Source organism: Haematobia irritans, chromosome 1 (genome assembly GCF_050003625.1).
Source record: "Haematobia irritans isolate KBUSLIRL chromosome 1, ASM5000362v1, whole genome shotgun sequence".
Lineage (NCBI taxonomy): Eukaryota > Metazoa > Arthropoda > Insecta > Diptera > Muscidae > Haematobia > Haematobia irritans.
In genome coordinates, this window is record NC_134397.1 from 78505656 (window position 1) to 78533548 (window position 27893).

The 27893-nt window shown below is 30.8% G+C and overlaps 1 protein-coding gene across 1 annotated transcript; it reads right to left on the minus strand.

The window, feature by feature from the left end:
* Nup358 (nucleoporin 358) lies at positions 1–27893 on the minus strand. The gene is made up of 5 exons (XM_075290903.1): positions 27482–27893; positions 21420–22457; positions 15957–21350; positions 825–2610; positions 1–764 (listed from the first exon to the last, which is right to left on the minus strand). The coding sequence occupies exons 1-5, from the start codon at positions 27551–27553 to the stop codon at positions 466–468; spliced, it is 8589 nt and encodes a 2862-aa protein (XP_075147018.1). The 5' UTR covers positions 27554–27893; the 3' UTR covers positions 1–465.

Genomic DNA, 27893 nt, shown 5'->3' on the forward strand with positions numbered 1-27893 from the left:
TTTATTATGGTTTAAAAGTAAATTTGTTTTATTTTGCATATTATGTATAACATAAAAGTGAATTTTGAATTTTAACAGAGAATGCATAAGAAAATATAAACTTTGTCTTTTTTACAAAACATATGTGGTGGATGGTGCAAGCAGGTTATAATGCTGAACATAAATTATTTAGGACAATTTTTTAGCCTGGGATTGGCGAAAACAATGCTTAACCGAAACTCTAGTAATAATAGAATATTAATAATAATAATGGATACTTAAATATAAATTAAATTAAACACATGTACCTACTAAATACAATGGGGAATACAATTCCAAGCCTGCTGTATAATTATCCGATAAAGTTCTACATCTAACTCATTGTAATAACAATCAAAATTGTTCAAATGATTTATGATTATCTCTTCCTTCCTTCTCTACATGAGACTTTGGCAAAATGTTTGATGTTCTTGTCGACAATCCATTTTAGTTATCGTCTTTTCGCTGCTTGCACTTTTCAATACAATCTTTGAGAATGGCACTGAAGCTTTCAGCTAGTTCAACTTTTTTGAAGCGCACCGCTAATTTTTCCAGTTCTCCTTCATTGGACTCGGCGTAATTCATGGTGGCCCAAATAAAACTCTTGGGGTTGTTGTTCATGTTTGCGAATTGGAAGTCACCATTTATAGCATGATTTAGTACTAATTTAAGTATTTGTTCTCGACGCATGACCAAACGATAAGTGTGCTTTGTGGGATGCGACAGTAGTTTCAATTCGCCAACACCTGCAAAAAAACAAAGTGAAATAAATATGATGGCATTCTTAGAGGGCTCGATGCACTTACCTCTTTCCTTCCATTCTTTACTTGTGGCATCGTATCGGTATAGTGTGGCTCTTTCGCCAAATAATTTAGTCTCTTCCTCCTCACCTGTAGTGACAACAATTTCATTAGGCAATTCAATAATGGGGTCGTAATGAGGATCATAATTTTCTTCATTCTCATCGCCACCTTCTCCGCCGTCCACACTCTTGTGCGATTCATTAATCTTAGATGTATTTTTCGCTGATGAGTCGTTTTTATTGCTAGGACTGCTAAAACTTGAGAAAGCATCTTGATTGGTCAAACCTATGAAGCCTCCGGGGCCAGGTTTCTGTGATGATTTTTCCAATACCGATTCATTTTTGGCCTTTGCAACTATGCTGGCAAAGTCTATTGCGGCTGTTGTCGTTTTTGCAAGGTCGGCAAATGAGGCACCCATCCCAGTCGTTGCTGTGTTGCTTGCTTTGGGGTCTTGTGGTGTATTAGATCCGAATATTGAAGCTTGATTGGTGCTGGAACCAAAACCATCAAAACTGTTCGTAGCATTGCCCGTCATCGATGACCCAAATATGGAACCACTTCCCACACTTTGAGTGCTATTGTTGGAAGTTCCAAAGATTGATTTTGGGGTATCATTGGAAGATGCTGTTCCGAATGCTGGCTGTTGCGATCCAAAGACAGGCTTTCCACCAAATATAGATCCTGTCGATGTACCTGTTGCAACTCCCCCAAACAACGATTTTGGCGCAGTTTTATCCGTGGTATTTGAATCCGCTGAACTTGTGCTATTGTTGGCAGAATTTCCTCCTCCAAATAGGTTTGTCTTAACTCCAAAAGCTGATTTATTTTCATTTCCAGTACCACCAAATATTGTCGGTGCAGCCGATGAGCCCAGAGTGGAACCGCTACCAAATAAAAATCCTCCTGAACCGCCAGTGGTCTTTTGAGTATCTTCTGCAGGTTTGGTAGTGCTATTCAGAGCGGCCGCAAAAGAAAATGTTGCATTTGATGGTTTTTCTGCTGCAACAGCTGAAGCAAATGTTGTTGAATTGGCACCCCCGAAACCACTAAAAATACTCTCATTAATTTTTGTGGTTTCTTTTTCAGTTTTGGCCGACATGGGGGATAGTGCGCTTTGTTTTAGGATGGTTTTGTTAGCGCTCTTGTTCAAAAGGTTCAATGCTGGCAATTCCATGGGTTCTAAAGGATTCTTTGCTTCTTCCTGATTAACAAAGTTCTCCATGCTTTTCGGTTTAGCAAAAACAAATTTATCGGGGTCGCAACCTCGACATCCTGTACAAGTGGGTTTAGCTGTAAAGAATTCGTAGGGCAGTTTCAGTTTATCCGCCGTCTTTTTATCTTCGTCGGAAATGTTTATGGCTGTTGCAGGAGCAGAGATGTTTGTTGGTGTTGTTATGGAAGTATTAGCTGGCGTTTCTATAGCTTCGGCAGTTCCATCCAATGCCTTTTTCACTGCATCCATAAATCCTTCGGCAATTTCTTTTGTTTTGAAACGTAAAGAGAATTTTTCAAGCTCTACCGCACCCTCACTGAAATCATTAACGACGAAAAGCCAAGATTTATCATCTTTCCGTTTATAGTCGACATCATTATTGAGAACATGATTGAGACATATCTTCAGAACTTGTTCGCGTCTCATTACAACACGCAATTTCTTTGTGGTTTTGTGGCGTAAAATTTTCACTTTGCCTAATCCTCTCTCTTTCCATTCGCCCTCTGTGAAACGATATAATTTTGCCCGATGTTCATACAAAAGATCTTCGTCCTCTTCGCCTGTCTTTACGTCAATCTGTAAATTTCGCAGAAACGTTAAAAAGTTTGTGGTAAAAGTTTGTTGGTAAAAAAGTTTGTGTTTTTTGTGAATTTTTAGCTCTTTAGAATGAGCAACAATGTTTTCTTCTGGGTATATTTCCATGAAAATATAAGATCCCATATACAAAAAAATTCAAGAGTTAGGGAATGAAAAAATCTGGATATTACATGGCCTCAGAAACTTTCATTGAAAATATAGATCATAGAAAATAATTTCTAAAAATAGTTTATGCAATTAACTTTTGATTAAAATTGCGGATTCCATGCCCAGCACATCTTAAAATTTTACCTGTCTGCAAGCAAACGATGCGTTTGTACAATATTTCAGCACGATATGTTCCTTATTGAACACTGTAGCGTGATTACAAGAGACGTACAGACGGACATCGTTAGATTGTCTTACAATTTCTCCCTGATCATACCATTTTCTTACTTCTTTCAGACTATAACCGATTTGCGAAACTGCAGCCTGAGGATTATATTCGCTTTCATCAAGGCCTTTGGGTGGATGATCCAGACAGATCTAAAGGCATTATACCATATGATGGGATTATGCTGGCTGAAATGGAACCAGTGGATAGCAATGGACCAAGTATGGTCTAAGTGGACACAAATCGGTCTTATACGGATTCGTGTCATCCTCCATAACCTATCTAACCTTGCCTTTTCATGAATAATTTTTTTCATGGGTAATTTTTGCTTCGATTAGAAAAACTTTGTTAAATTTCCTATAGAAATGAAATTTTCACAAAATTTCCCATTGAAATGAAATTTTCACAAAATTTCCTATAGAAGTGAAATTTTGACGAGATTTCCTATAGAAATACAACTTTGACAAATTTCCCTACAGAAATGAAATTTTGACAAATTTCCCTATAGAAATGAAATTTTGGACAAATTTCCCTAAAAAAATGAAATTTTGAAAAATTTCCCTACAGATATGAAATTTTGAAAAAATTCCTATAGAAATGAAATTTTGAAATAATTCCCTATAGAAATGAAATTTTGACAAAATTTTTCATAGAAATGAAATTTTCGCCAAATTTCCTATGTTAAATTTCCTTTGCTAAATTTCCTATAGAAATGAAATTTTGACAAAATTTCCTATAGAAATGAAATTTTGACAAAATTTCCTATAGAAATTAAATTTTACAAGATTTCCTATAGAAATGACATTTTGACAAAATTTCCTATAGAAATGAAATTTTGACAAAATTTCCCATAGAAATGAAATTTTGACAAAATTTCCTATAGAAATGAAATTTTCACAAAATTTCCTATAGAAATGAAATTTTCACAAAATTTCCTATAGAAATGAAATTTTGACAAAATTTCCTATAGAAATGAAATTTTGACAAAATTTCCTATAGAAATGAAATTTTGACAAAATTTCCTATAGAAATGAAATTTTGACAAAATTTCTTATAGAAATGAAATTTTGACAAAATTCCCTACGGAAATGAAATTTTGATAAATTTCCTATAGAAATGAAATTTTGACAAAATTTCCTACAGAAATGAAATTTACAAAAAATTCCCTATAGAAATGAAATTTACAAAAATTCCCTATAGAAATGAAATTTACAAAAAATTCCCTATAGAAATGAAATTTTGACCAAATTTCCTGTAGAAATGAAATTTTGACGAAATTTCCTATGGAAATGAAATTTTGACGAAATTGCCTATAGAAATGAAATTTTGACAAAATTTCCTATAGAAATGAAATTTTGACAAAATTTCCTATAGAAATGAAATTTTGACAAAATTTCCTATAGAAATGAAATTTTGATAAAATTTCCTATAGAAACGAAATTTTGACAAAATTTCCTATAGAAATGAAATTTACAAAAAATTCCCTATAGAAATGAAATTTTGACGAAATTGCCTATAGAAATGAAATTTTGACAAAATTTCCTATAGAAATGAAATTTTGACAAAATTTCCTATAGAAATGAAATTTTGACAAAATTTCCTATAGACATGAAATTTTGACAAAATTTCCTATAGAAATGAAATTTTGACAAAATTTCCTATAGAAATGAAATTTTGACAAAATTTCTTATAGAAATGAAATTTTGACAAAATTCCCTACGGAAATGAAATTTTGATAAATTTCCTATAGAAATGAAATTTTGACAAAATTTCCTACAGAAATGAAATTTACAAAAAATTCCCTATAGAAATGAAATTTACAAAAATTCCCTATAGAAATGAAATTTACAAAAAATTCCCTATAGAAATGAAATTTTGACCAAATTTCCTGTAGAAATGAAATTTTGACGAAATTTCCTATGGAAATGAAATTTTGACGAAATTGCCTATAGAAATGAAATTTTGACAAAATTTCCTATAGAAATGAAATTTTGACAAAATTTCCTATAGAAATGAAATTTTGACAAAATTTCCTATAGAAATGAAATTTTGATAAAATTTCCTATAGAAATGAAATTTTGACAAAATTTCCTATAGAAACGAAATTTACAAAAAATTCCCTATAGAAATGAAATTTTGACGAAATTTCCTATAGAAATGAAATTTTGACGAAATTTCCTATAGAAATGAAATTTTGACGAAATTTCCTATAGAAATGAAATTTTGACAAAATTTCCTATAGAAATGAAATTTTGACGAAATTTCCTATAGAAATGAAATTTTGACAAAATTTCCTATAGAAATGAAATTTTGACAAAATTTCCTATAGAAATGAAATTTTGACAAAATTTCCTATAGAAATGAAATTTTGACAAAATTTCCTATAGAAATGAAATTTTGACAAAATTTCCTATAGAAATGAAATTTACAAAAAATTCCCTATAGAAATGAAATTTTGACGAAATTTCCTATAGAAATGAAATTTTGACGAAATTTCCTATAGAAATGAAATTTTGACAAATTTCCTATAGAAATGAAATTTTGACAAAATTTCCTATAGAAATGAAATTTTGACAAAATTTCCTATAGAAATGAAATTTTGACAAAATTTCCTATAGAAGTGAAATTTATAAAAAATTCCCTATAGAAATGAAATTTACAAAAAATTCCCTATAGAAATGAAATTTTGACGAAATTTCCTATAGAAATGAAATTTTGACGAAATTTCCTATAGAAATGAAATTTTGACAAATTTCCTATAGAAATGAAATTTTGACAAAATTTCCTATAGAAATGAAATTTTGACAAAATTTCCTATAGAAATGAAATTTTGACAAAATTTCCTATAGAAATGAAATTTTGACAAAATTTCCTAAAGAAATGAAATTTTGACAAAATTTCCTATAGAAATGAAATTTTGACAAAATTTCCTATAGAAATGAAATTTTGACAAAATTTCCTATAGAAATGAAATTTTGACAAAATTTCCTATAGAAATGAAATTTTGACAAAATTTCCTATAGAAATGAAATTTTGACAAAATTTCCTATAGAAATGAAATTTTGACAAAATTTCCTATAGAAATGAAATTTTGTGAAAATTTCCTATAAAAATGAAATTTTACAAGATTTCCTATAGAAATGACATTTTGACACAATGTCCTATAGAAATGAAATTTTGACAAAATTTCCTATAGAAACGAAATTTTGACAAAATTTCCTATAGAAATGAAATTTTGACAAAATTGCATATAGAAATGAAATTTTGACAAAATTGCATATAGAAATGAAATTTTGACAAAATTTCCTATAGAAATGAAATTTTGACAAAATTTCCTATAGAAATGAAATTTTGACAAAATTTCCTATAGAAATGAAATTTTGACAAAATTTCCTATAGAAATGAAATTTTGACAAAATTTCCTATAGAAATGAAATTTTGACAAAATTTCCTATAGAAATGAAATTTTGACAAAATTTCCTATAGAAATGAAATTTTGACAAAATTTCCTATAGAAATGAAATTTTGACAAAATTTCCTATAGAAATGAAATTTTGACAAAATTTCCTATAGAAATGAAATTTTGACAAAATTTCCTATAGAAATGAAATTTTGACAAAATTTCCTATAAAAATGAAATTTTGACAAAATTTCCTATAGAAATGAAATTTTGACAAAATTTCCCATAGAAATGAAATTTTGACAAAATTTCCTATAGAAATGAAATTTTGACAAAATTTCCTATAGAAATGAAATTTTGACAAAATTTCCTATAGAAATGAAATTTTGACAAAATTTCCTATAGAAATGAAATTTTGACAAAATTTCCTATAGAAATGAAATTTTGACAAAATTTCCTATAGAAATGAAATTTTGACAAAATTTCTTATAGAAATGAAATTTTGATAAATTTCCTATAGAAATGAAATTTTGACAAAATTTCCTACAGAAATGAAATTTACAAAAAATTCCCTATAGAAATGAAATTTACAAAAATTCCCTATAGAAATGAAATTTACAAAAAATTCCCTATAGAAATGAAATTTTGACCAAATTTCCGGTAGAAATGAAATTTTGACGAAATTTCCTATGGAAATGAAATTTTGACGAAATTGCCTATAGAAATGAAATTTTGACAAAATTTCCTATAGAAATGAAATTTTGACAAAATTTCCTATAGAAATGAAATTTTGACAAAATTTCCTATAGAAATGAAATTTTGATAAAATTTCCTATAGAAATGAAATTTTGACAAAATTTCCTATAGAAATGAAATTTACAAAAAATTCCCTATAGAAATGAAATTTTGACGAAATTTCCTATAGAAATGAAATTTTGACGAAATTTCCTATAGAAATGAAATTTTGACGAAATTTCTTATAAAAATGAAATTTTGACAAAATTTCCTATAGAAATGAAATTTTGACAAAATTTCCTATAGAAATGAAATTTTGACAAAATTTCCTATAGAAATGAAATTTTGACAAAATTTCCTATAGAAATGAAATTTTGACAAAATTTCCTATCGAAATGAAATTTTGACAAAATTTCCTATAGAAATGAAATTTATAAAAAATTCCCTATAGAAATGAAATTTACAAAAAATTCCCTATAGAAATGAAATTTTGACGAAATTTCCTATAGAAATGAAATTTTGACGAAATTTCCTATAGAAATGAAATTTTGACAAAATTTCCTATAGAAATCAAATTTTGACAAAATTTCCTATAGAAATGAAATTTTGACAAAATTTCCTATGTTAAATTTCCTTTGCTAAATTTCCTATAGAAATGAAATTTTGACAAAATTCCCTATAGAAATGAAATTTTGACAAAATTTCCTATAAAAATGAAATTTTGACAAAATTCCCTACAGAAATGAAATTTTGACGAAATTTCCTATAGAAATGAAATTTTGACGAAATTTCCTATAGAAATGAAATTTTGACGAAATTTCCTATAGAAATGAAATTTTGACAAAATTTCCTATAGAAATGAAATTTTGACGAAATTTCCTATAGAAATGAAATTTTGACAAAATTTCCTATAGAAATGAAATTTTGACAAAATTCCCTATAGAAATGAAATTTTGACAAAATTTCCTATAAAAATGAAATTTTGACAAAATTCCCTACAGAAATGAAATTTTGACCAAATTTCCTATAGAAATGAAATTTTGACAAAATTTTCAGAAAATTTCCTATAGAAATGAAATTTTGACAAAATATCCTATAGAAATGAAATTTTGACGAAATTTCTTATAAAAATGAAATTTTGACAAAATTTCCTATAGAAATGAAATTTTGACAAAATTTCCTATCGAAATGAAATTTTGACAAAATTTCCTATAGAAATGAAATTTATAAAAAATTCCCTATAGAAATGAAATTTACAAAAAATTCCCTATAGAAATGAAATTTTGACGAAATTTCCTATAGAAATGAAATTTTGACGAAATTTCCTATAGAAATGAAATTTTGACAAATTTCCTATAGAAATGAAATTTTGACAAAATTTCCTATAGAAATGAAATTTTGACAAAATTTCCTATAGAAATGAAATTTTGACAAAATTTCCTATAGAAATGAAATTTTGACAAAATTTCCTATAGAAATGAAATTTTGACAAAATTTCCTATAGAAATGAAATTTTGACAAAATTTCCTATAGAAATGAAATTTTGACAAAATTTCCTATAGAAATGAAATTTTGACAAAATTTCCTATAGAAATGAAATTTTGACAAAATTTCCTATAGAAATGAAATTTTGACAAAATTTCCTATAGAAATGAAATTTTGACAAAATTTCCTATAGAAATGAAATTTTGACAAAATTTCCTATAGAAATGAAATTTTGACGAAATTTCCTATAGAAATGAAATTTTGACAAAATTTCCTATAGAAATGAAATTTTGACAAAATTTCCTATAGAAATGAAATTTTGACAAAATTCCCTATAGAAATGAAATTTTGACAAAATTTCCTATAAAAATGAAATTTTGACAAAATTCCCTACAGAAATGAAATTTTGACCAAATTTCCTATAGAAATGAAATTTTGACAAAATTTTCAGAAAATTTCCTATAGAAATGAAATTTTGACAAAATATCCTATAGAAATGAAATTTTGACGAAATTTCTTATAAAAATGAAATTTTGACAAAATTTCCTATAGAAATGAAATTTTGACAAAATTTCCTATAGAAATGAAATTTTGACAAAATTTCCTATAGAAATGAAATTTTGACAAAATTTCCTATAGAAATGAAATTTTGACAAAATTTCCTATCGAAATGAAATTTTGACAAAATGTCCTATAGAAATGAAATTTATAAAAAATTCCCTATAGAAATGAAATTTACAAAAAATTCCCTATAGAAATGAAATTTTGACGAAATTTCCTATAGAAATGAAATTTTGACGAAATTTCCTATAGAAATGAAATTTTGACAAAATTTCCTATAGAAATCAAATTTTGACAAAATTTCCTATAGAAATGAAATTTTGACAAAATTTCCTATGTTAAATTTCCTTTGCTAAATTTCCTATAGAAATGAAATTTTGACAAAATTCCCTATAGAAATGAAATTTTGACAAAATTTCCTATAAAAATGAAATTTTGACAAAATTCCCTACAGAAATGAAATTTTGACCAAATTTCCTATAGAAATGAAATTTTGACAAAATTGTCAGAAGCTTTCCTATAGAAATGAAATTTTGACAAAATATCCTATAGAAATGAAATTTTGACGAAATATCTTATAAAAATGAAATTTTGACAAAATTTCCTATAGAAATGAAATTTTGACAAAATTTCCTATAGAAATGAAATTTTGACAAAATTTCCTATAGAAATGAAATTTTGACAAAATTTCCTATCGAAATGAAATTTTCACAAAATTTCCTATCGAAATGAAATTTTCACAAAATTTCCTATAGAAATGAAATTTTGTGAAAATTTCCTATAGAAATGAAATTTTGTGAAAATTTCCTATAAAAATGAAATTTTACAAGATTTCCTATAGAAATGACATTTTGACACAATGTCCTATAGAAATGAAATTTTGACAAAATTTCCTATAGAAATGAAATTTTGACAAAATTGCATATAGAAATGAAATTTTGACAAAATTGCATATAGAAATGAAATTTTGACAAAATTGCATATAGAAATGAAATTTTGACAAAATTTCCTATAGAAATGAAATTTTTACAAAATTTCCTATAGAAATGAAATTTTGACAAAATTTCCTATAGAAATGAAATTTTGACAAAATTTCCTATAGAAATGAAATTTTGACAAAATTTCCTATAGAAATGAAATTTTGACAAAATTTCCTATAGAAATGAAATTTTGACAAAATTTCCTATAGAAATGAAATTTTGACAAAATTTCCTATAGAAATGAAATTTTGACAAAATTTCCTATAGAAATGAAATTTTGACAAAATTTCCTATAGAAATGAAATTTTGACAAAATTTCCTATAGAAATTAAATTTTGACAAAATTTCCTATAGAAATGAAATTTTGACAAAATTTCCTATAGAAATGAAATTTTGACAAAATTTCCTATAGAAAAGAAATTTTGACAAAATTTCCTATAGAAATGAAATTTTGACAAAATTTCCCATAGAAATGAAATTTTGACAAAATTTCCTATAGAAATGAAATTTTGACAAAATTTCCTATAGAAATGAAATTTTGACAAAATTTCCTATAGAAATGAAATTTTGACAAAATTTCCTATAGAAATGAAATTTTGACAAAATTTCCTATAGAAATGAAATTTTGACAAAATTTCCTATAGAAATGAAATTTTGACAAAATTTCTTATAGAAATGAAATTTTGATAAATTTCCTATAGAAATGAAATTTTGACAAAATTTCCTACAGAAATGAAATTTACAAAAAATTCCCTATAGAAATGAAATTTACAAAAATTCCCTATAGAAATGAAATTTACAAAAAATTCCCTATAGAAATGAAATTTTGACCAAATTTCCGGTAGAAATGAAATTTTGACGAAATTTCCTATGGAAATGAAATTTTGACGAAATTGCCTATAGAAATGAAATTTTGACAAAATTTCCTATAGAAATGAAATTTTGACAAAATTTCCTATAGAAATGAAATTTTGACAAAATTTCCTATAGAAATGAAATTTTGACAAAATTTCCTATAGAAATGAAATTTTGATAAAATTTCCTATAGAAATGAAATTTTGACAAAATTTCCTATAGAAATGAAATTTACAAAAAATTCCCTATAGAAATGAAATTTTGACGAAATTTCCTATAGAAATGAAATTTTGACGAAATTTCCTATAGAAATGAAATTTTGACGAAATTTCTTATAAAAATGAAATTTTGACAAAATTTCCTATAGAAATGAAATTTTGACAAAATTTCCTATAGAAATGAAATTTTGACAAAATTTCCTATAGAAATGAAATTTTGACAAAATTTCCTATCGAAATGAAATTTTGACAAAATTTCCTATAGAAATGAAATTTATAAAAAATTCCCTATAGAAATGAAATTTACAAAAAATTCCCTATAGAAATGAAATTTTGACCAAATTTCCTATAGAAATGAAATTTTGACGAAATTTCCTATAGAAATGAAATTTTGACAAAATTTCCTATAGAAATCAAATTTTGACAAAATTTCCTATAGAAATGAAATTTTGACAAAATTTCCTATGTTAAATTTCCTTTGCTAAATTTCCTATAGAAATGAAATTTTGACAAAATTCCCTATAGAAATGAAATTTTGACAAAATTTCCTATAAAAATGAAATTTTGACAAAATTCCCTACAGAAATGAAATTTTGACCAAATTTCCTATAGAAATGAAATTTTGACAAAATTGTCAGAAACTTTCCTAGAGAAATGAAATTTTGACAAAATATCCTATAGAAATGAAATTTTGACGAAATATCTTATAAAAATGAAATTTTGACAAAATTTCCTATAGAAATGAAATTTTGACAAAATTTCCTATAGAAATGAAATTTTGACAAAATTTCCTATAGAAATGAAATTTTGACAAAATTTCCTATAGAAATGAAATTTTGACAAAATTTCCTATAGAAATGAAATTTTGACAAAATTTCCTATCGAAATGAAATTTTCACAAAATTTCCTATCGAAATGAAATTTTCACAAAATTTCCTATAGAAATGAAATTTTGTGAAAATTTCCTATAAAAATGAAATTTTACAAGATTTCCTATAGAAATGACATTTTGACACAATGTCCTATAGAAATGAAATTTTGACAAAATTTCCTATAGAAATGAAATTTTGACAAAATTTCCTATAGAAATGAAATTTTGACAAAATTGCATATAGAAATGAAATTTTGACAAAATTGCATATAGAAATGAAATTTTGACAAAATTTCCTATAGAAATGAAATTTTGACAAAATTTCCTATAGAAATGAAATTTTGACAAAATTTCCTATAGAAATGAAATTTTGACAAAATTTCCTATAGAAATGAAATTTTGACAAAATTTCCTATAGAAATGAAATTTTGACAAAATTTCCTATAGAAATGAAATTTTGACAAAATTTCCTATAGAAATGAAATTTTGACAAAATTTCCCATAGAAATGAAATTTTGACAAAATTTCCTATAGAAATGAAATTTTGACAAAATTTCCTATAGAAATGAAATTTTGACAAAATTTCCTATAGAAATGAAATTTTGACAAAATTTCCTATAGAAATGAAATTTTGACAAAATTTCCTATAGAAATGAAATTTTGACAAAATTTCTTATAGAAATGAAATTTTGACAAAATTCCCTACGGAAATGAAATTTTGATAAATTTCCTATAGAAATGAAATTTTGACAAAATTTCCTACAGAAATGAAATTTACAAAAAATTCCCTATAGAAATGAAATTTTGACCAAATTTCCAGTAGAAATGAAATTTTGACGAAATTTCCTATGGAAATGAAATTTTGACGAAATTGCCTATAGAAATGAAATTTTGACAAAATTTCCTATAGAAATGAAATTTTGACAAAATTTCCTATAGAAATGAAATTTTGACAAAATTTCCTATAGAAATGAAATTTTGATAAAATTTACTATAGAAATGAAATTTTGACAAAATTTCCTATAGAAATGAAATTTACAAACAATTCCCTATAGAAATGAAATTTTGACGAAATTTCCTATAGAAATGAAATTTTGACGAAATTTCCTATAGAAATGAAATTTTGACGAAATTTCCTATAGAAATGAAATTTTGACAAAATTTCCTATAGAAATGAAATTTTGACAAAATTTCCTATAGAAATGAAATTTTGACAAAATTTCCTATAGAAATGAAATTTTGACAAAATTTCCTATCGAAATGAAATTTTGACAAAATTTCCTATAGAAATGAAATTTATAAAAAATTCCCTATAGAAATGAAATTTACAAAAAATTCCCTATAGAAATGAAATTTTGACGAAATTTCCTATAGAAATGAAATTTTGACGAAATTTCCTATAGAAATGAAATTTTGACAAAATTTCCTATAGAAATGAAATTTTGACAAAATTTCCTATGTTAAATTTCCTTTGCTAAATTTCCTATAGAAATGAAATTTTGACAAAATTCCCTATAGAAATGAAATTTTGACAAAATTTCCTATAAAAATGAAATTTTGACAAAATTCCCTACAGAAATGAAATTTTGACCAAATTTCCTATAGAAATGAAATTTTGACAAAATTTTCAGAAAATTTCCTATAGAAATGAAATTTTGACAAAGTATCCTATAGAAATGAAATTTTGACGAAATTTCTTATAAAAATGAAATTTTGACAAAATTTCCTATAGAAATGAAATTTTGACAAAATTTCCTATAGAAATGAAATTTTGACAAAATTTCCTATAGAAATGAAATTTTGACCAAATTTCCTATCGAAATGAAATTTTCACAAAATTTCCTATAGAAATAAAATTTTGTGAAAATTTCCTATAAAAATGAAATTTTACAAGATTTCCTATAGAAATGACATTTTGACACAATGTCCTATAGAAATGAAATTTTGACAAAATTTCCTATAGAAATGAAATTTTGACAAAATTTCCTATAGAAATGAAATTTTGACAAAATTGCATATAGAAATGAAATTTTGACAAAATTGCATATAGAAATGAAATTTTGACAAAATTGCATATAGAAATGAAATTTTGACAAAATTTCCTATAGAAATGAAATTTTGACAAAATTTCCTATAGAAATGAAATTTTGACAAAATTTCCTATAGAAATGAAATTTTGACAAAATTTCCTATAGAAATGAAATTTTGACAAAATTTCCTATAGAAATGAAATTTTGACCAAATTTCCTATAGAAATGAAATTTTGACGAAATTTCCTATAGAAATGAAATTTTGACAAAATTTCCTATAGAAATGAAATTTTGACAAAATTTCCTATAGAAATGAAATTTTGACAAAATTGCATATAGAAATGAAATTTTGACAAAATTGCATATAGAAATGAAATTTTGACAAAATTTCCTATAGAAATGAAATTTTGACAAAATTTCCTATAGAAATGAAATTTTGACAAAATTTCCTATAGAAATGAAATTTTGACAAAATTTCCTATAGAAATGAAATTTTGACAAAATTTCCTATAGAAATGAAATTTTGACAAAATTTCCTATAGAAATGAAATTTTGACAAAATTTCCTATAGAAATGAAATTTTGACAAAATTTCCTATAGAAATGAAATTTTGACAAAATTTCCTATAGAAATGAAATTTTGACAAAATTTCCTATAGAAATGAAATTTTGACAAAATTTCCTATAGAAATGAAATTTTGACAAAATTTCCTATAGAAATGAAATTTTGACAAAATTTCCTATAGAAATGAAATTTTGACAAAATTTCCTATAGAAATGAAATTTTGACAAAATTTCCTATAGAAATGAAATTTTGACAAAATTTCCTATAGAAATGAAATTTTGACAAAATTTCCTATAGAAATGAAATTTTGACCAAATTTCCTATAGAAATGAAATTTTGACGAAATTTCCTATAGAAATGAAATTTTGACGAAATTTCCTATAGAAAAGAAATTTTGACAAAATTTCCTATAGAAATGAAATTTTGACAAAATTTCCTATAGAAATGAAATTTTGACAAAATTTCCTATAGAAATGAAATTTTGACAAAATTTCCTATAGAAATGAAATTTTGACAAAATTTCCTATAGAAATGAAATTTTGACAAAATTTCCTATAGAAATGAAATTTTGACAAAATTTCCTATAGAAATGAAATTTTGACAAAATTTCCTATAGAAATGAAATTTTGACAAAATTTCCTATAGAAATGAAATTTTGACAAAATTTCCTATAGAAATGAAATTTTGACAAAATTTCCTATAGAAATGAAATTTTGACAAAATTTCCTATAGAAATGAAATTTTGACAAAATTTCCTATAGAAATGAAATTTTGACAAAATTTCCTATAGAAATGAAATTTTGACAAAATTTCCTATAGAAATGAAATTTTGACAAAATTTCCTATAGAAATGAAATTTTGACCAAATTTCCTATAGAAATGAAATTTTGACCAAATTTCCTATAGAAATGAAATTTTGACGAAATTTCCTATAGAAAAGAAATTTTGACAAAATTTCCTATAGAAATGAAATTTTGACAAAATTTCCTATAGAAATGAAATTTTGACAAAATTTCCTATAGAAATGAAATTTTGACAAAATTTCCTATAGAAATGAAATTTTGACAAAATTTCCTATAGAAATGAAATTTTGACAAAATTTCCTATAGAAATTATCTTAGAAGATTCGGGAGTTATATTCATGAATTTGTATATCCTTATCTTGCGAAAACATTAAAAAATTGACACTTTCAGATCGGAGCATAAAACAAACAATTTGAATTTTTAAAGCTGTTTAGCAATAAAAGTCTTACCTTATCTGGTAGAGCGATTACAGGTGTGAAGTATGTATTGTTTTCCTCTTCCTCATGATATTCTCCTTCACCATCATCATCGTCAGCATCGCCACCACTGCTCAATTTCAAAGGACTCTTTCCAGATTTGCCGGGACTTTTAGGTTTGAATGTAAAACTGAATTCTTTTTTATCAAGAGAGAATGCATTGGCATCGGGTGTTGTACTGGATGGCATTGTAGGTGCTTCCATTGCCTTCGAGGACAAGCTAAAGCTAAACGTATTTTTGCCCAAAGGTACACTAACCGGCGCCTCCGATGTTGCAGTCGCAATACTACCAAGTCCGGTAGATGTTGCCGTGGGTGGAGTAAACGAGAAGGATGCCGCATTGTCTTTTAAAGCAGATACAGGCGTTGTTCCGAAACTAAAACCACCAGAAGGTTTTGTTGCTGTATCCGTATTTGCAGCATTGAAACCAAAACTAAACTTTTGTGAGGAATTTGAAAGATTTAGCACATTGCTTGCTTCCTTCTTGGGCACTGTGCTATCTTTGGGAGCATCACAAGCCTTGCAATAAATTGCATCGCCTGTATTCGACAAGTAACAAGCTTCACAAGTCCAAGAGCCAACTTTTGGTTTGAAAGCATCGCCGAATCCGGCTGAAGCATCCTTTGGAACATTTTTGGTTGTATCCGCCGCATTCGTCGATGTTACTGTGGCATTGGTTGGAACTGTTCCGCTCGAAGAACTTGTGGTACCAAATCCAAATGCAGGACTAGGTTTTGCTGTGGTGCCTGTTTGACCACCCGCTCCAAAACCGAAACTAAAGGTGGTTTTACCACTCGTGGCAAGTACATTCGATTTGACTTCTTTCTTGGGTACTGTATCATCTTTTGGACAATCACAAGCAACACAATACAAAGTTTCTGCTGTATTCGAAGTATAGCAATCCTTACAAGACCACGAACCGGCTTTGGGCTTAAATGCATCACCGAAACCTTTTGTTGGAGTTTTGGCATCGGTTGTTTCAGTTTTGCTTGCTGCTCCAAAACCAAAGCTAAATGTGGTTTTCCCACTCGGAGCAAGTACATTCGACTTGACTTCCTTCTTGGGAACTGTATCATCTTTTGGACAATCACAAGCTGCACAGTATAAGGTTTCAGACGTATTAGAAGTGTAACAATCTTTACAGGACCATGATCCAGCTTTCGGTTTAAATGCATCACCAAAGCCCTTTGTTGTAGATTTTGTGTCAGAAGATTCCTTTGCTTTGCTTTCCGAAGCCGCATCATTGTCATCGGACATTTTAGCTTGGACATTTTCTATGGCATCTAAAAATTGCTTACATGTCTCGGGAAGCTTAAAGCGTACGGTTAACATTTCTGTAACCAACTCATTCTCGGAGTAATCCTGTCCAGCCCATGAGACAGCAGTTTGTGAGTTCTTGATGTACTTGAAATGTGTGTCCTTGTAAATTCTTTGATTGCAGCACAATTTATGAACCTGTTCACGTCGCATGACCAATCGCACTTTATTGGTGTCAGTTTTGTCTTGCAAAAGTTTAATGTTGCCCAAACCGCGTTCCTTCCATTCGCCCGCTTCTTTGTCGAATCTAAGAAGTTTAGCTCTATGTTCGAAGAGAACAGTTTCGTTTTCTTCTCCTGTGGTAACATCTACCAATTCTGGTAAAGCAATGACGGGCTTGAATTGTGCTGTGGGCACATATTCATCATCCTCGGCATCCGAAACATTTGACTTATTCAAGACTGTTGTATCATTGGCACCCACACTGGGAGGTGTAGCGACGCTAGTGCTTGTCGTACTAAAGGGCGAAGTTGTCGATTTATTGAGATTTGAAAATATACTAGCAAATGGAGATGCTGTTGCAGAAGTTGTGGTGCTCGATACTGTACTTGTAGCGGTACTGCTGCTGGAGACAGAAGTCGATGAAGAGCCGAAAGTAAATGCTGCAAATGGGGAGGCTGTTGAAGTGCTGGTAGGTTTAGAAGAATCATTTGTGGGTGTTTTTGTAGATAGGTTCAAACCACTGAATAAAGATTTGGATGCCGGTGTTGTGGACGTAGAACTGGTCGCAGCTACTGATGTCACGATTGGTTGCCCAAAAGCCGTCTTAGGCTGCGATCCTACACTCTCGCTCTTTTGTGATGGCGTACTTGTGGCGAAATTTGTTGCTGTTGATTTTGTCAATGAGAATGGAGCATTGGGTTTGGACGATACAGCGGGAACCGATTTTTGATCCACCTTTTTCGACAGCGCTTCAGCTTCTTTTTGAGCTTGCTTAAATGCATCATGGAATTGCTTTGCAGTTTCTGGTAATTTGAAACGTACTAAAAACTTTTCCAGACGTACCTCCTCGTCGGCAAAATCATGGGCAGCCCATATGAAACATTTCAATTCATTCTTGGGAGCTGTTAATATAATCTCGGGAATTATTTTGTGATTGGCACATATCTTATGCGTCTGATCACGTCTCATGAGAATTCTAGAGGATCCATCCTTATTCTTTAGAATCTTTATATCTCCGATGCCTCTTTCTTTCCAATCTTTGTCAACATGGCGGAACAATTTCGCCCTATGGCAAAACATGACTTCTTCATCTTCCTCGCCAGTTCGTACTTCGATTTCATCGGGCAGAGCTATAATGGGTTTGAAGTCTGGTCTTGGATCGTACTCAACATCATCTGCACCGGACTTATTGAAATCACTGCCTACACTCTCAGTGGTCTTGTTTAAGTTTGCATTGCCCTCTCCGGACACATTGGCAGCTGATTGAGCTGCTGCTGCGGCTGCAGCAATATGTGGTTTAAAACTGAATGTTGACGATGTAATAGACGATCCAAACATAGTGGTCGAAGTGGTGGCCACAGTTGACGTGGGGACAGCTGGTTTTTGTGCCGGCATAGTTAAAGTCTGTCCCATGAACGGTTCGGGTTGCTGGCTAACTAAACTTTGTTTGATGTGGTGTGAAGGAATGGTAACACTTAAGGGCATCTGTTGTTGCGATTGTATTGTAATGCTATTTGGATTTGGCAAAGGATCCGAACTGGTTATAACAACATTAGCTGGAGGACCTTTTTCTACAGGCTGATTATTTAGTAATTTATTGAAAGTTATGGCTGTGGTTGGTGGTTGCATTGATGATGCAATACTAGCTGCCACAGTTGGCGGTGGCACACCAATTGTATGTGTCAATGGTGTGGAGAAGGATGGCATAGTAGGAGGAGCAACTGTACTAGGAGTTATGGCAACTGGCGGCTGTTGGAGTATATTGTATAAGCTATTAGGCCTATTTGGATCTGGTCCCATATTCGACTGTTGCGTAGGGGGTGGCAATAGTGGAGTTGACTGAGGTGGCATATTGAAGTTCATGCTTCCAGGAGGGGGCAATGTTGGATCCAAATATGGCATTGCTGGTAGCCCTGGAGTTCGTTGATTTAGACCGGGAGGGCCACTTTGTGGTGTCATCATATAAGGTTGACCATGTCCATAGAAATTTAGGGGGTAGTTGGGGGCAGGTGGAAACATTGAATTGTTATAGGCCGCCGCAGCTTGTAGTCTTTGCTGTTGCGCCATAAATGGCGAGTTTGCCATCATATTTGCCGCAGGTCCTCCAGGCAAAGTCGCTGATCCATATTGATTGGGGGTTTGTGACTGTTGCTGTTGTTGTTGCTGATACATTTGCTGCTGTAAAGACTCCTCAATGATGTATAAATCATCCAAAACATTGGAAGCATCATCCCTCGAAGGTGGATTTGAAGAAATTCGGACCTTCTTCATAGCTTCTTCCAAATTAGAAACTTTGTCTTTTATACAAGCGATCTCTTTGGTAACTTCATGCAATTCCGGCTTAAGTGTATCGATGATTTCTTCCTTCAGAAGAGTTAGCGTCGAAGCCATTTGCTTAACCAAAGCCTCTAATTCTTGATTTTGTTGGACCAACATGGCATTATTTGCTATAGTTTCACGTCTTGATCGATTTGAATTCATTAGGCCTGGTGTTGGCAAAATCGAATTTTCAGCATTGAAGTCTGCTTCAGCATCCTCATAAGTACTGGAATTATTAAGGCCCATAATAGGGCTGAAATTATTTGACGATGAGTCATTTAAGTAACGATTGGACGATTGTTGTAGTCTCTTGATTTCATTGTGAATGACCGAATTCAAGGGGTGATTTGCGTCTGCATGGGAGCTGCTTTTAAGCAGGAGCAATGTTTGCTGGAGACAGTCTGTGGCCCTGTCCAAATATACACGTTTGGTTTTCTTGGGAGTTTTACTAGCCTCATCCAATTTACGGTACGCTTCCGCCTGTAGATAGGTTGCAAAGGGTAGTTGAATACCAGACAGTTCCTCAATCAAATCTTCATATTCCGATTTTTTGAAATAGCGAGAAGCTAAATATGAGACAGCATCCTCGGCCATAGAAAATACTTCCCTTTCGACAGCAGATGAATTGGCTTTAGCATATTTGAAATATTTTCGGAATGGTTCCAGTACGCCTTTATTATGCATTTTTACCATATTGAGACCGTACTTGTAAATCGTCTCTGCTCTAGCTTCCAGGAAAGCCTTTTCCATTGGTTTCACTATATCCTGAGCACGTGTTACGAATATTTGACCCAACTTAAAAACGATAGCCATATCCAATTTGGGGCCATTTATTCCACGTACAGCTTCGATACCATATTGTAAATTTGCCCGAATCTCGGCTAAATTGCTGCCATTACTAAGATTTTTGTACACCAAATAGGCACTGTTCCACCATTGACATTGTTCTTCGGTACATAAAAGATGCTGCAAGTTGACAAAGGGGAGTAGTTTTGGCCTTCCTGCGGCATAACTATTTCCCGATTGATAATTATCGAAAGCTTCGCGGTCCACTTCCAATGCTCGCTTTGCTTGTATGGTTGCGGCATATAGGAAGCTCTCCACGTCCAATTGATTTAAAGATTCGGCACCGCAGAATAAAAGATTCTGTGTGGAGAAATTCAAGCCGCTGAAGTACTTGGCTCTTACATAAGCCAAGCTCTCATTCGCCAAGCATAGATAGACCATGTGCTGAAGCGATTGTGGCTTTTGATATTGGGCCATATCTTCGTATGTCTCCAAATCTGCATATGAAGGTAACTCATACAGGGGCTCAGCTAACTTGGGGCACTTTGCAAAAAGCGAGGACTGTTCTTTGACTTTTTGATCGCTATTGCAAAACAGTATAGCAAAGACATTGCGACGCCAATTGCGATCACTACAAATCTGACGAAGCTGTGCAAGTAAATCATCACTGCTAGTCCATAGGTTTGATGACTGTCCACTAAGCAAATTGCTGACATTGTGAGTGTTCTCTTTATCGCCAGACGAGGTCTCATCTTGTATACAAGAGAGTAAAGTTCTACCCACCTATGAATGAAGATAGCAGGGTAAATGTAAATTAGAAATTCGAACATTCAACTGGATGCCTGGACTTACCTGAGCACATCGAAATGATCCCTCACGTTGCCACATTGTAATCAATTGCTTTCCCTGTTCATCGCAATGTTTCATCCATGGTTCCTTCTTTCCTGGAACATCTACTTGATAGGCTAAGAGCAATAATGGTAAAGCTGCTCGTACTGTCTCCTTCCATTTGTTTTTATTCTGTAACAATTCTCGCTTGAAAATTAAAGCGGTGGCATGCAAAAGCATCTGGCCCCGATAGTGGGCCAAAAACAATTCGACCATTTCCTTTTGGGCACATATCTTATCAGATTGCTGCGAGATTTTGAAAAGATACTGATCGAATTGAAATAGAAGATTTGCTGTTTCAGTTACTCCACCCCCGACCAGTGTTGTGTTGGACGCCAGAGAAAATGATATCTGAACTTGACGCTCCAGGCACATTGCCAAGAGTAGCCAGAAATCCCAGTCTTTTTTAGTATTTGGCATTTGTTCGTACTTATTGAGAACTAACCAGACCACATTATACCACTCGCTGCTGTTAACAAACTCCTCCTTTTGGCACATCTCCAATTGGTGTACATACTTGAAGGCATCGAGTATTTGATTTTGCTCAACATAGTTGCGCACCAAACGAACTCTCAATTGGACATCATTTGGTTTATTTGAAATCTCTTTCAGAATCAATGTCTCGACTTGGTTTGTCTCCATGTTGTCCTTGTTCATAAGTTTGAGGCGTAGGGAAAATACAGCATCGTGGCTTACTTTTTCCGATTCAGCTAATTCACACCAGTACTTGGCTTTGTTACTGTTAAGATTTTTGTCTTCTAGCAGCAATTGACAAACTTCGACAAGAACATCTGGTTGCTTTGGATTCAATTGCAATGAACGCTGAAATGACTGCAGAGCCTTTTCGTACTTTTTCTGGCTCTGATAACACTGACCTAGTAATTTGTGAGCTTGATCATTATCTTCCTTGACTGTTAGATATGAACAAAGATATTGTTCAGCAGCTGAAAATTCTTTGATTTTAAAATAGAATTTTGCAAAGGTGTAACCTCTCAGATTTCGCTGAAAATAAAAATAAAAACAGTAACAAGCGTTGAAAACATTTAATACAAAAAAGGTTGAAAAGCAATATATATTAAAGTTTTTAGTTTCTTGTTTAATAGATTTCTCCAAATAATATGTTTCCAATGGGGGGAATGTTTCAAGAAGCCATCCCTGATAAAAACAAAAGTTGACCAAATTATTTGGTAACATGAAAGGAGACCTTTTCGTTGGGAGAAGTTTATAGAAAATTGATTCATATTTAAAAATCAATGTAATCTAATTCAAAGAAACGAACTAAAAAAAAATAAATAAATATCCAAATAGGTATGAATTCCAGTGAGTTTATTTGCAATAAGCGAGTATGCGAATTGTTATCTCCAGATTTATACTGAAATTCGAATTAGACAGCGATGAAACATGTGTAGATTGGTATGTGGAATTTAATTTACAATATCTTTATAGTATCAATTCCATTTGATACTACACCCCATTTCCGACACACCTATTTGTGGTTATAAAATACCTCTAGATTTTAAATTTCAGGTAAATCAGATAGTAAATACAGTTTCTAGAAGCCCAAGAAATAAAATCGGGAGATCGGTCTATATGAGGACTATACCAAAACATGGACTGACACGTACCATTTTCGGCACACCAATTTGTAGTCCTAAAATACCTCTAGATTTTCAATTTTTGGGCAAATTAAATAGAAAACACAGTTTCTAGACGCGCAATAACAACCAACACATGGACCGATAGGCACCATTTCCACCACACTTTTGATGGTCCTAAAATACCACTAGATTCCAATTTCAGGAAAATTGGATAAAAACTACGGCTTTTATAAGCCCAAGACCCCAAATCGGGAGGTCGGTTTATATGGGGACCATATCAACACTTGGACCGATATAGACCATCTTCGAACTTGACCTGCGTGCAAACAAAAAACGAATCTGTGCCAAATTTCAGGATGATATGGCCTTATTGAAGGCTGTAGCGTGATTACAATAGACAGACAAACGGACATGCTTATATCGTCTTAGAATTTCTCCCCGATCAAGAATAAATATACTTTATATAGTCGGAAATCGTTATTTCGATGTTTTACAAACGGAATGAAAAATTTATTATATCCCGTCACCATTCTATGGTGGTGGGTATAAAAAGTCTTTGAATATTTTTACGATTTTAATTAAAATATTAATAATATTCAATTAATAATATACAATTAAAAATATAATTGAAAATGTTGGATACTTCAAAGTAAGCAAATGAGTTTTAAACTGAGCGTGTCTTATATTCTGAGCGATTAGGTCAATTAAGTTTTTAGTAAGAAGCTAAAAAAAATGTAATGATGCCTTTTTGGAACATGTACTAAATTTCGAAAATAGGTCATGCATTTATTGTAAGTATCTTAAAAATGTTTTGTGGTATTATTTACTAAAATAATTTCATTTGAAAAATGTACAATTGTGAACAAAATAATGTGGGGTTGAACACGATAATGAAGGATTCACATTTTGCTATGTTCGAAGGATCTCAAATTGGTATGACATTGCAGATTTTTAAGAACCTTCATATAACTGTGATGATTGAATAGTTTTAGGGCATTGATATCTTTATTTTCCAAATTTTTTAAAACATATCCAAAACCTTAACATATGAAGTCTACATATAATACTGTAAACATACTTAATGTATAAGACCAAAAGAATCAAAAACAGAAATCAGATTACGTATCGCTAACTATCAGAAAACTCTGCCCCATGAATCGACTGGCGTTTAAATGTTATTACATTCCTAAGTGTTATAAAAGTATAAAATTATAAATAAAATAAAACTCTACGTTTTTAGGAATTTCAAACAAGAGCAAACGAATTAAAATGTTCGTGGAAATAATTAGGAATAAGAATATATTTGGATTTTAACTAAAGTCAATTAGTTTTCAAAAGCAAATTGAGAAAAAGTATGAGTATGACACTCTGGTATATGGACTTCTCATTAAAAATAATTATAATCACAAACTTTAACCCCCATATTCATAAAAGTTAACATAAACTTTAAACCTAATATTACATTACAAATTCCTTCGATAAACCTACAGTAGATTATTATGAATATAGACATAAGTTTATATGTTTAGCATAGCCAAGAAAATATAGCCAAAGTCTACGGCCTGATGTCGAAACAGGGTTTTCAATCCTGCTCAAGGACTGCAAACCCACCACAGCTCTTCAACAACAACAACCATCCGAATATCCGGAACATGCGAAATAGATACACAAATCAATTCATTCATTATAGGGAATGCTTTATTTTGTAGCACTTCCCCTTAGTAGTTTAAAAGTCAAGTAAAAATAAGACTTGCAAGAATTAGTTACAAACAAGTATATACGGCCGTAAGTTCGGCCAGGCCGAATCTTATGTACCCTCCACCATGGATTGCGTAGGAACTTCTACTAAAGGCTGTCATCCACAATCGAATTACTTGGGTTGCGATAACACTTGCCGATGGCAAGGTATCGTAAAACTTTTTAACACTGTCTTCTAAATTGTAAGTTAGCCCATACGGGGTATATATTAAACAAAAAAAGGCCGATTAAATACGTATATAATATAGTTTGACAAAATTTTCTATAGAAATGAAAACTTGACAAAATTTTCTATAGAAATGAAAACTTGACAAAATTTTCTATAGAAATAAAATTTTGACAAAATTTTCTATAGAAATAAAAACTAGACAAAATTTTCTATAGAAATAAAATGTTGACAAAATTTTCTATGGAAGTTAAATGTTGACAAAATTTTGTATAGAAATAAAATGTTGACAAAATTTTCTATGGAAGTAAAATGTTGACAAAATTTTGTATAGAAATAAAATGTTGACAAAATTTTCTATGGAAGTAAAATGTTGACAAAATTTTGTATAGAAATAAAATGTTGACAAAATGTTCTACAGAAATAATTTTTTTTACAAAATTTTCTATAAAAATAAAATTTTGACAAAACTTTCTATGGAAATAAAATTTTGACAAACATTTCTATAGAAATAAACGTTTGACAAAACTTTCTATAGAAATGAAATTTTGACACAACTTTCTATAGTAATAAAATTTGACAAAATTTTCTATGGAAATAAAGTTTTGGTAGATTATTTTTGGCGATATGGACCAATTTTTGTGTAATAAGTCATCGGCTATATATAACTAAAGACCGATATTGACCAATTTTTACATGGCTGTTAGGGGCCATATATTGACAAAATGTACCAAATTTCAACCGCATCGGATGACTTTTGCTATATATAATTATGGACCGATATGAACCAATTTTTGCATGGTTGTTAGATACCATATACTAACACCATGTACCAAATTTCAACAGGATCGGATGAATTTCGCTCCTCCAAGAGGCTCCTGAGGTCAAATCTGGGGATCGGTTTATATGGGAGCTATATATAACTATGAACCGATATGGACCAATTTTTGCATGGTTGTTAGAGACTATATACTAACACCACGTACTAAATTTCAATTGGATCCGAGTTCAAATCTGGGGATCGGTTTATATGGGAGCTATATATAATTATGAACCGATATGGACCAATTTTTGCATGGTTGTTAGAGGCCATATACTAACATCAGGTACCAAATTTCAACAGGATCGGATGAATTTTGCCCCTCCAAGAGGCTCCGGAGGTCAAATCTGGGGATCGGTTTATATGGGGGCTATATATAATTATGGACCGATATGGACCAATTTTTGCATGGTTGTTAGAGACCGTATAATAACATCATGTACCACATTTCAACCGGATCGGATGAATTTTTCCCCTCCAAGAGGCTCCGGAGGTCAAATCTGGGGACCGGTTTATATGGGGGCTATATATAATTATGGACCGACATGGACCAATTTTTGCATGAATGTTAGAGACCGTATACTAAGACCACGTACTAAATTTCAACCGGATCGGATGAATTTTGCTCCTCCACGAGGCTCCGGAGGTCAAATCTGGGGATCGCTTTATATGGGAGCTATATATAAATATGGACCGATATGGACCAATTTTTGCATGGTTGTTAGAGGCCGTATACTAACATCAGGTACCAAATTTCAACCGGATCGGATGAATTTTGCTGCTCCGGGAGGCTCCTCAAGCCAAATTTGGGGATCGGTTTATATGGGGGCTATACGTAAACGTGGTCCGATATGGCCGATTTTCAATACCATCCGACCTACATCAATAACAACTACTTGTGTCAAGTTTCAAGTCGATAGCTTGTTTCGTTCGGAAGTTAGCGTGATTTCCACAGACGGACGGACAGCCGGACAGACGGACGGACATGCTTAGATCGACTCAGAATTTCACCACGACCCAGAATATATATATATATATATACTTTATGGGGTCTTAGAGCAATATTTCGATGTGTTACAAACGGAATGACAAAGTTAATATACCCCCATCCTATGGTGGAGGGTATAAAAATGTATCTCAAGATTCACATTTACTTTCAAAAAATCAAAACGTCAATAAATTGCGATGTCTGCGAAGAAAGATACTAACAACAAAGGCTTATGACTACTTGGGATGCCTATATTTTTTTTTACTTTGACAATTGAGAAGAAATATAGACGATTCACATTTTTGTCGATCCATTTTTTTCTGGTACTTATCTCTATAATTTACTGGTATACAGCTCTATAATTTGAAATTGTAACGACATTTGCAAATTTCTTCACATAAAATTGAGTGGCTATATACAGAAGCCGGCTTATTAATGGCGCCATGGCCATGTTTGCAAACACAAGCAGCACACATTCATAACCTCAATTTTGCACTTACGCGATATCTTTGAGCAATGTGGAAAATATACTATAATGAATATGATTACAATCGACGTGTATTCCTATAATAGCTTTCCAATCATATTTCACCCATACAATTGTTGTATGCCTGCCATGAAGGCGACTAATGTCCACATCATATTTGCTTCACGTGAAAATAGATGTGTTGGTGCCACTGTCAAGGCAAATCTTACCTCGTAATCACTCTTCAATTTGGCAAAAACTTGACGAACTTGAGCATCAATTTCCTTTTTGGACTTATACATCCTGCGTGTTTTAGATTAATATATTCCACAATATTTGTAATCCTTTTTGGTTGCAGCAGCTGCAAGAAAATACCGCCGCAGACGTAAACGAGTTATTGCAATGCACAAATCGCTTGGTTGTGAAATTTCTGGTAGTTTTTATTTAGTAGGGGGGTTTTCAAATTCAAGCCGACAAACACAATGACAATCTTTCCAGAGAAAATGTGTCTTTTTTTGTAAATTTGATGTGATTTTCTACTTTGTAATTTTCACAAATATATTAAATTGTACTTCTTATTTTTGCTCGTTAAATCACTATCGCTGGCACTACCACAATTTCGCGAATGGTCGCCGCGATGGG

What these genes read in the sequence shown, in the direction of transcription:
- Nup358 (XM_075290903.1), bottom strand. Translation starts at nt 27,553, where the DNA reads ATGTATAAGTCCAAAAAGGAAATTGATGCTCAAGTTCGTCAAGTTTTT. An exon ending in AATTGAAGAGTGATTACGAG is followed by an intron (nt 22,458 to 27,481) that starts GTAAGATTTGCC and finishes TTTTATTTTCAG; the next exon opens with CGAAATCTGAGAGGTTACAC. An exon ending in TAAAGAATGGAAGGAAAGAG is followed by an intron (nt 765 to 824) that starts GTAAGTGCATCG and finishes GTTTTTTTGCAG; the next exon opens with GTGTTGGCGAATTGAAACTA.